The sequence below is a fragment of the Tympanuchus pallidicinctus genome, unplaced genomic scaffold (genome assembly GCF_026119805.1).
Source record: "Tympanuchus pallidicinctus isolate F22 unplaced genomic scaffold, pur_lepc_1.0 scaffold17, whole genome shotgun sequence".
NCBI lineage: Eukaryota > Metazoa > Chordata > Aves > Galliformes > Phasianidae > Tympanuchus > Tympanuchus pallidicinctus.
The window spans coordinates 19,105,310-19,114,641 of NW_026294690.1; the positions used below are offsets into that span (position 1 = coordinate 19,105,310).

At 51.2% G+C, this 9,332-nt stretch overlaps 2 protein-coding genes across 3 annotated transcripts; both read left to right on the forward strand.

Annotated features, from left to right (window-relative positions):
- Positions 1-811: 811 nt before the first annotated feature.
- THUMPD3 (THUMP domain containing 3) lies at positions 812-6,253 on the forward strand. 2 transcript variants are annotated; one of them, XM_052678587.1, is made up of 9 exons: positions 812-1,008; positions 1,346-1,423; positions 1,900-2,424; positions 3,337-3,467; positions 3,858-3,927; positions 4,289-4,404; positions 4,564-4,674; positions 4,881-5,004; positions 5,276-6,253. In XM_052678587.1, exons 1-9 carry the CDS (start codon positions 835-837, stop codon positions 5,405-5,407), a joined length of 1,461 nt encoding a protein of 486 aa, XP_052534547.1. In that variant the 5' UTR covers positions 812-834; the 3' UTR covers positions 5,408-6,253. The 2 variants fall into 2 exon arrangements, with proteins under 2 accessions (XP_052534547.1, XP_052534548.1); XM_052678588.1 differs by having other exon boundaries at positions 4,567-4,674.
- Positions 6,254-6,616: 363 nt separating this feature from the next.
- On the forward strand, positions 6,617-8,863 carry LOC128078415 (von Hippel-Lindau disease tumor suppressor-like). Its single transcript, XM_052678589.1, has 3 exons — positions 6,617-6,887; positions 6,962-7,072; positions 7,395-8,863. Exons 1-3 carry the CDS (start codon positions 6,632-6,634, stop codon positions 7,577-7,579), a joined length of 552 nt encoding a protein of 183 aa, XP_052534549.1. The 5' UTR covers positions 6,617-6,631; the 3' UTR covers positions 7,580-8,863.
- The last annotated feature ends 469 nt before the right edge of the window (positions 8,864-9,332 follow it).

A 9,332-nucleotide genomic window follows, 5' to 3' on the forward strand; every position in this document is an offset into this window, starting at 1 on the left:
TGAGCTGGAGGAAATAAAGATGCTGAGCAGATCTGCACTGAATGCAGGTAGGACTGACACAGCATGGTGGCAGTGGCAGCTATTTACATGCTGCTATCAACATGCCTCTCCCATACACAGGCATGTCTGTTGTCATTATCTGGTCATTTCAGAAAGAGAACAGCGCTGACTTTCGAGAGTCCTGATTCTAACTCAAGTCAGTACCTCTCATCTGCTTATGTTTTCCTTTCCCACTGCCTAATTTACATTGTCGCTATGGTTTCTTTTCAGCTTCTCTGCTAAAGAGTCATTTCCATAATGGCTGAAACGTTTCCCTCCATTCAAGGATATTTCAGGTAATCACTTGAGTCGGCCCTGAGTTTGATTTGTAAAGTCTTACACACGCACTGAGGATGCTCGTCTTTTCCACTCAAGGCTCTCCTCGCAGAGGCCCCAGCCGGGACCGCGCAATGCCGCACGGCTCCGCCCTTTCAGACACGCGGGACCGAAGGCCAGCTGAGCCCCGAGGTCACCGCGCGCCCCCAGCACACGCCGCCGCTCGGACGTAAAGCCCGGGAGGTCCTCGGGCAAAGACATCCCAGAAGCGCCGGCTGCTCATCATTACCGCAGGGAGGTTTTCCCTTAAGGAGTGAAAAACGCGCCGCACTCGCGCTGGTGCCGCTCGAGCGCCGCCCGCTCCGCTCCGGGCATGGCAGCAGCGCGCCGCCCTCCCGCCCGCCGCGAGACACGGAGCGCCGAGCGCGGCCGGACCGCCGGACCGCGGGGGGCGCTGCTGCGAGGCTCCGGCGCGGAAGCGGAAGCTGGGCGGGCCGCGGCGCGCGCCGGCGTTTGGGCATGGCGGAGGCGGAGGCGGCCGGGGATGGCGCGGCCGTTATCGGCGCCACCGTGCCCACGGGGTTCGAGGCGACGGCGGCCGCCGAGGTGCAGGAGAAGCTGGGCTCCGCGTCCCGGATCAGCAGGGACCGCGGGAAGATCTACTTCGAGGTGCCGGCCCGCTGCCTGCCCGAGGTGCGTGCGCCGACCGCGGCCCCCCTCGGCACCCCGGCGCCGTTCCGGCCGGCTGCGGCCACCGGCGGTTGTGGGCATAGCGGCGCCCCGTCCGCAGCGGAGCGCTCTCGACCTGCCGCCAGCCGTAGGGCAGCGCCCGTCCTGCCGGCTGGTTCGTCGGGTTTGCCGTGCTTTGACAGAGGCGGCTGAAGTCAGCCAGACCCGGTCCGGCTTTTCTTACTGCTTTTGCACGTAAACCGGTGACCTCCGCGGCACGGCGCCGGGTCGGGTGTAGATGTAAGGTGGCGACGCTTTGTAACCGATGGTAACGGAGCGCCGCTGCTCTCCCTCGCTGCAGGTCCATCGGCTGAGGTCCGTGGATAATTTGTTTGTTGTCGTTCAGGAGTTCAAAGATTATCAGTTTAAGGAAACCAAGGTGAGTTAATCGCTGCTTTCACTCAGTTACGGGGTTTGGAGAATCGTTTTCATTGTAATGCTCTGAGTATTTCAGGAGTAAGGATTTTTAAAACGCTTGTAGCGCTGTCCCAGTTCTTTGTGGGGTTTTAAAACTGGAGTGTGGTTTTGTTGTCTGCCCCAATCCCTTCTGTTGTGTTTGCTTCGTGGGAGACCGAGAATGAGAGCAGCTGTGTGCTTGGAGGTCACCCTTGGATGGAGGACAATAAATCTCTCTTGGTCTCTTAATGTAGTGGTAGCCGTGATACATGATTGTTTGTTCCGGATCCTGTGGTGTAAAACACCACCCAGATGTGGCACCAATTGCACACAAAAAGTGCACAAAAGTGATCAGATGTGCAGCGATTGCATGTATGGACTAATTTAAGAGATTTAGAAAAAGAGTTGTTCTTAAGAAAGGGAATGACTTTGAAGTATAATTTCTTTTGTCTTTTAAAGGAAGATGCTTTAAAAGATTTGGAAGGTTTGGTTAAAAAACTGCCTTGGACCGATCCTTTGAGAATTTGGGAGCTGAACAACAGCTTAAAAAAGAAAAAGACAAAACGCAAAAAGCAGAATCTGCAGAGAACTGCAAGCAAAGAAAAGCTGCGTGACGGCGGAGAGGAGGAGAAGGATGACAAAGCTGTGGGGGGGCAGGAGGACTGCGCCCCAAACATAGCGGGAACAGAGCCGGCTGTTGGCCAGAGTGCGGAGGAGACGCAAGGAGAGGCCTCGCAGAACGAGGAGGAGGATAACGAACAGTCAGGGGCTAAAAACGAGCTGCGTGCCAGTTCTGGGGCTGAGACGAAGGCTGGAGATGATAGGAAAGATGAAGGAGATGCGAAGGTGTTAAAGTTCCGCGTTACGTGCAATAGAGCCGGAGACAAGCACAGCTTTACGTCAAACGAGGCCGCAAGAGACTTCGGAGGAGCTGTGCAGGAGCACTTCCAGTGGAAGGCTGACATGACTAACTTTGATGTAGAGGTATTGCCTTGTGCCTTGCAGTAATTCCATTTCAAAAATTGATTCTTAGTTTTGATTCTCAGAGAGCTCCAAAATAACCTTTACAAGGTTGTCCTGAAGCTGGAAGTCATTAATGCTGAAATCCCTCAGAAGCATTGATTTCATGGCCATGTTAGGTATATCCTCACACCCCACTGCTTGCTGGTCCCTCATCTCTTTTGTGACCCCCTGAGGGCACCTCTCATTTTCATGCTCCGTTTGCTCTGCACGCACTCAAGATAAGCCATTAACATCACTAAGCTCAGGGCGGCTGAGTCAGTGCTCAAAAGTTATCTCCTCTCTGAGCTACACCGGATGGTTTTATACTGAGTTTTACCTCCTCTTACATTATTTGCTCACATGGTTACAGGGAACAAAAAGGGTCATGTTAGTTGTCCGCTGCTTTTTCCCTTTTCATGGGGAAAGCAGAAATTTGGAAAGGAGGTCCAGCAGATATGGTCCATTAAAATTTTCATTTTGAGAGGCAATAAGGTGAAATGATTTTCTTGCAGATTCTTTTCAGGGCTGACCCCCTTTCTTGTAATGGTGTCTTCACCTTCCAGATTCACACTGCGTAGGGGACCAGGCGTGGGGTTTCTATTGCGAATTCTTTTTGCTTTGTGAATGCTGCACTGTGACTTGCAGGACTTATCCTTACTTCTCCCCAGTAAATATAAAGCAAAACTCTTGAAACATCATCACAGAGTGCTTTTTGTGCAAGTGAAAAAAAACCCCACGCTGTCCTGACTGTGTCTTCATTAAAGGCAATGGATAGTGCTCTTATAAATGTATTTCCTGACTTTGTGTAATTCACAGCTGCTGGTTTAAACATTTACCAGATGTACTGTGGGAAACTTGTGTTACTTCTGAAATTCAGTTCCAGTTTTTCTTTAGGTTCTCCTGAATATTCACAATAATGAAGTAGTTGTGGGCATTGCGTTAACTGAGGAGAGTCTTCACAGAAGAAATATTACACATTTTGGACCCACAACTCTTCGCTCAACTCTTGCTTATGGCATGCTTAGGTCAGTGCAAACGCATGGTTTTATATGATTCTTAGATAATAAGTCACTCTGCTTCACAAATGAGTTGCCTTATCCCCTCCGCTGCTTCCTTAGAAGCCATTTTGGTCGGTTCTTGTTAAAGGGGAATAAAGACACAGCAACACTGGATGTTTTCCAGCTTAGAAAATACTTGCTGCAAGCCATTAGCCAGTTTTCAAAATACTAGATGACAACATTCTTGAAAGAATTTCACTGGACTGGCATGTATAAGTGCTGGTTGTGAAATGCAATTAATGTTCATGTCTTGTATTAGAGGGGCTCAGTTGCTGTGATCGAAACAGTTCCGTTTTCCATCGGTACAAGAAATTCACGTGCTTTTTTCTCAAAGTCCCTTTTTTTCCTGCTCCTCAGGCTCTGCGATCCCCAGCCGACGGATATCATCATTGATCCAATGTGTGGTACAGGAGCAATACCCATAGAGGTGATCCTTCCTTTCTTTTTAACGTAGTAAAACTCAAGACAGTATCTGCAACTGTGTAACACGTAAGTTTTAATGGCAGTAACAGCCAACAACAGAAGCATCTCGCCAACTTCTCAACAGCTCCAAGCACGCTTTTACTAAGTGCCTTTAGTTTCCTTTCCAATAACAAGAAGAAGCAAAACCTAAAAGAACTTTGAGCCGTTAAGTTGCCTAAGGCCTGTGACACATCCGTCACGGAGTTTTAAAATCACTGACATCTGCTTCAGATTGCTTTGTCGCATTCTGGTGGGGTTTTTTTTGGGGGGGTTTGTTTCAAAAAGCAAGCAGTGTTCATGTTAATATTATCAGTATTTCCCCCCAGGGAGCTATGGAATGGCCTGGTTGCTATCACATTGCTGGTGACAACAACCCGCAAGCTGTAAAGAGAGCAGCAAGCAACATCTGCTCTTTGCTAAAGAAAAATGAAAATAAGGAAAGGTAAGAGCGGTACGAGTGATTTTATTTTCCCATAGGCTTTATAGGAATAAATCTGTCTTGCACAGATTTTCTTGACCTTTTCCCTACTGTGTTACTGTTACAGTTCTTCACTGTAAAAATATTTTCAGTAGCCCATATCTGAGGTCTTTGCTTTTGTAGCAGTGCTTCCTTGGCTGCACCCTTGGACATCGTTCAGTGGGATATCTGCAATCTCCCTTTGCGGACTGGCTGTGTGGATGTCATTGTGACAGACATGCCTTTTGGGAAGAGGTGAGGGACCACGAATGCCAAGTTCTTGTGTGTGACCGTCACTGCCACGTGTGCTCGTGTGTCCAGATTTAGGGTTCTCCTGTAACTTAACTGGGCCTAATTGAGAAGTATGTAAATACTTTGCATTCAGAATGAAGGCTGAAGGTTTATGTGGTCATACATACATTTTTCAACAGTCACAAAGGAGATCTTGATCTGTGTTATAGGATAGGGTCAAAGAAGAAGAACTGGGATCTCTATCCAGCCTGCCTCATGGAGATGGGGCGGATCTGCACACCAGGCACAGGTAGAGCTGTGCTGCTCACTCAGGACAAGAAATGCTTCGCCAAGGTATGTTCTGAGTGAAACCTTAGAAGTAAAACAAACCTATTTGCAGAGGAAAAATCTACTGAGGAAAAAAACTTTAAGCTGACTTCACTATGGAGGGTGATGTTTTTCTGAAGAGATAAATAGCAGCATTTTAATGTGGTTTTAGACCTTATTCAGGTGGGATTTGGGATAGTCAGGAATAACATCTAAAGCAAATTTATCCTTACATCCTTGTCCTGAAGAAGCCACCACCACTCTTGGGGCTGTTCTTTGTGTTTTTTTTCTATCGTAGGCCTTGTCAAGACTGGGACACATCTGGCGCAAAAATCACACGGTGTGGGTGAATGTAGGGGGGCTTCATGCTGCAGTGTATCTTCTGAAACGCACCTGGGAAAGAGTGGAAGAAAAAAGGTCATTCTGGTAATAGCCTGTGTGGAAGAAGACAGCAGACACCTCCAGAACTTCCAGATGAGCAGATTGGTGAAGGAGACAGCTGAGAGTGTGTCTCTGTTCCTAAGCAGAAGGCAATAAATGTGAGAACTACTTAATGTGAGCAATGGACCAGGGACCAACCTGAGAGCTCCCCGTTGTACTGTGTTCTGAATGTGACTTAAATTCTCTCTTTTCACCCTGCCACCCAAACTGAAAGTTGGTAGTGGTTTAGTAATGCTCTCCTTTGCCTGAGTCTTTTCTACTACGTCTGTTGTATTTCTCAGTTAAATGCTTGTTTCCTCTGCTTATAGTAGAAAACACGTTGAAGCATTTTTGGAGCCAATTAGCTGCTAATTTTTCCCCTGAACTGTAGAAATCATATCTTAAAATGCCAGTCTTAGTGTTAGTCATTTTAAAGGGTTTAGAGGCAGTACCTCTTTGCTGTAGGACTTTTCCAAACTGAAAGTTTGAAGTTTGTACTATTGCCCAAATGTAAATTGAGATGTTTGATACTTGGGTGAGAAAACGCCGAGCAGTGTGCTGGTGCTGCAGTTTGATGTTTTAAGTGGTACCTCGACTCAGTGCTCAGAGAGCTGTGCTGCCTCACCGCTGTGTTGGGGTCCTGCTGTGGGTGAGGGCGGTGCCCCGTGCTGCCTTAACACTGCAGTTGTGGTTTCTGTTCGAGAGCAGAGACGCTTCCAGCAGCTTTACCTACAAGTTTGTGTTTCGGTGTCTGTGTCGGCACTGAGGGAGGCGGTACGTTTGGATTTACGAGCTGACTGGAGCTGCTGTAGGAGTGCTGCCTACTTAAAGAATACAGTTCGTTCAATTAATGGAAGTTGAAAATCTCTTTTCTTCTCCACTATACCGCAATTTCTCAGACTGATGAAGAGCAGAAACACTAATTACCAGCTTGTCGTTTCATTACAGTGTATTCAAGCTCAAAGTAATGTGCTCAGAGGCGGATTAAGGAGCATTAAAGGTTTCTTAGTTCTGCAGAGGCACGAAGTCCGGGCAGCGTTCTGTTCTGCGCCCGCTGTGCGCTGCAGTTCGCGTTCTTTTCCCCTCAGATGAGGCCAACACCAGCCGTCCGCCCAGCCCCGCAGGCGACGCTCTGCTCTGCAAGCGGCGGTTCGCGCAGCTGCGGGGCGCGGCGTTACGTCGTTACGTTGCTGCGTCGCCGCGTCCCATCACCACGTCGCGTGTCGCGCTGCGCATGCGTGGCGCCCCGCCAGTCTCCGGTCGCTTCCGCGCAGGCGCGTTGCCGCCGCGGGGCCCCGCAGCCGGGATGGCGCCGCCGGCTCCCTCCGCGCCGTGCCTGCGCTCCGCCAACACGCGCGAGCTCTCCGAGGTCGTCTTCAACAACCGCAGCCCGCGCGCCGTGCTCCCCATCTGGGTGGACTTCGAGGGCCGGCCGCGCTACTACCCCGTGCTGCGGCCGCGCACCGGGCGGATCATGCACAGCTACCGCGGTGAGGAGCCGCGGGGCGGGCGGGGCGCGGCGACGGCCGCGATGCGCCGCGGGGCTGAGCGTCGCTCCCCGCAGGGCACCTGTGGCTGTTCCGCGACGCGGGCACGCACGACGGGCTGCTCGTCAACCGGCAGGAGCTGTTCGTGGCCGCGCCTGACATCAGCGAGGCCGACATCACGCTGCCAGGTGCGGGGCGCTGCGGGCTGGGGGGTAGCGCGGCGTGCGGGCTCGCGTTCGCCGCCGGAGAAAACGCGCGGCTCGCGCTGGTGGCCGCATCCAAAAGTGACGTTTTGTAGCTGGGAGGCGCTCCGCCCACCGGCGTTCCCGCGATCCTTCTGTCCGCCGTACTTAACGCGGAGATGGGAAGGACGCGGTACTTTCGGAGCGGCCTCGCGCGTTCTGAGTCACGCTGCCGGGTTCGTTTGCCCTCCCGTCCCGGGCGGCACCCCTCGCAGTGCGGTGCCCGGCCGCCGCTGCCAGGCTGCCCGCTCGCTCTGTTTCCCTGCAGTGTTCACGCTGAAGGAGCGCTGCCTGCAGGTGGTGCGCAGCCTGGTCCGGCCGGGGGATTACCGCAAGCTGGACATCGTGCGCTCGCTGTACGAGGAGCTGGAGGATCGCCCCGACGTCAAGAAGGACCTGCAGCGGCTCTCCGTGGAGAGAAGCGAGATGTTACCAGAGGAAGGCCTCCACTAAAAGGGCTGTGCGTCCTGAGCCGTGTAGATAGCAAAACACCGAGCTTAGGAGGAGCAGCCACTGTAAAGTGTGCCCAGAGCTAACGTCTGCACTGAAGTTCTGGAACAAACTCAGCCGTACCATAGAACATTTACTGTGCTGGTAGGTCAGATTCCAGAGAGCAGACAGTGTGGGAATGTTCTCCTTTGTGAGGGCTCTGCTCCGGGTTTCGTGCATTGCTGAGCAGGGACCCCAGTGGCCTGGCACAGATGGGGCTCAGAGGAGTTTGCTTCGGACTATTTCAGGACATTCCATAGTAACACGAGATCGGGGTATCTGTCTGGAGGAAGTGCGTGCAGCTCAACTTCCTCTGTGTTAGAAAGAAAGTTATGCCATTAACTTAATCCAGACTCTAAAATCAGTGGCAAAGCAGCACCAGGTTTGCTTGAATGATTTGGTTTCGGTGGGAATTTGCTCTCTCACATGCTGAATTTACTTTCAAATCACAAATTGTAGGGGGTGTTCATGTGAGAGCTTCCACAGTTGCCGTCTGAGCGCTGGACCCAAAACTTCTGAAAGATGACCTAAGCATTTCTGTGTTAGCCTCTGTCTCTGTCTGTTCATAAAACCTCATTGTAGCAACTCTGAAGCTAACGAGTTTTTACACAGAACATGCCTTGAATGCCTTAATTTGTCCTTCTTTACCGAATTACTGCTTCGTTTATCTCTAGATGATGGAACTTTGTCAGCCATACAGACTGCATCTTAGTTTTGGGAGCCCTTTCTGCTCTGTGTCGCTGTGCCCACATCCTTAGCTCCCATGCTGGTATACCAGGAGCATTCCCACAAGGTGGGTGCTCTGAGCCCCACCTTTCCCTTGTCCCAGGGGTTGGCCTTGAGGAGCACGGTCCATCTGGGCTGCTGGTGCCCCCTGAAGCACAGAAGCTGCCCCAGCTGCAGGCCTAACTCCCCAAAGCAGAGCTGTGCTTTTCAGCAGGCCAGCTGCACAGAGAAAGGATCTTGGCCTGTATGTTCTCTTCCCCATACCTCAAATACACAGCTGTGTGTCTGTATGTCTCTGCGTAACTCAAAGCAGCATTGTTTTTAGCAGATAGGTGAATTGTTCCCCAGGCAGGCGCAGTGCTGCTCAGCGTGCAGAGCAGCAGGTTGCTAACAGATAGCAGCAGGCTGTTCTGTGGCCTGAGGTTCTTAAGTATGCAATGGCTGCCCTTCTTGTGGACTTGTTTTTTCTTAAATGTTTGTGTATGAACTGATCTTTCTCATTAAAACATAAATCCATGTTAACTCCTTGACTCTTATGCTGTCAGGTAACTATGCAGTGGTTGCAATGGCACATTTGCTCATGTTCCTGAAATGCCACTCGTGGATGCCGTGAGATTGAGCTCAGTTGGATTCACTGCACTGCTCCTGTGAGAGCTGCGGGGAGCAGTAACTGGAGGCAGTCAGGAGCAGAACCCCATTTAGTGCTGCTGCGGGGCAATGAGTGGAGCTGGGACATGGGCGCAGGCACACAGCCCCTGTCTGCTACTGTTACTTGAAGGCGAAGGCTGTGTAGAATTGTTTGTGTCTCAGTTTGAAAAAGTGGTTTTCAGTTCCCATGTGAAACTTCTAACTACATACAGCAGTCAGAGCCAAAGCAAAGTCACAAACACGGACAGGTGCCGTTCTAAACAACGATGCATGCGTCACGGACCTTCATTCACCCTTGTGGTGAACAGTTCTGCGCTGTTCCCGGTGCGGGGAGCAGCCCGGC

Coding starts and splice junctions, on each gene's coding strand:
- THUMPD3 (XM_052678587.1), top strand. CDS start 835: ATGGCGGAGGCGGAGGCGGCCGGGGATGGCGCGGCCGTTATCGGCGCC. Junction 2,425..3,336: donor TGACTAACTTTGATGTAGAG/GTATTGCCTTGT, acceptor GTTTTTCTTTAG/GTTCTCCTGAATATTCACAA. Junction 4,405..4,563: donor AAAAATGAAAATAAGGAAAG/GTAAGAGCGGTA, acceptor TTGCTTTTGTAG/CAGTGCTTCCTTGGCTGCAC.
- LOC128078415 (XM_052678589.1), top strand. CDS start 6,632: ATGCGTGGCGCCCCGCCAGTCTCCGGTCGCTTCCGCGCAGGCGCGTTG. Junction 6,888..6,961: donor GATCATGCACAGCTACCGCG/GTGAGGAGCCGC, acceptor CGCTCCCCGCAG/GGCACCTGTGGCTGTTCCGC. Junction 7,073..7,394: donor GGCCGACATCACGCTGCCAG/GTGCGGGGCGCT, acceptor GTTTCCCTGCAG/TGTTCACGCTGAAGGAGCGC.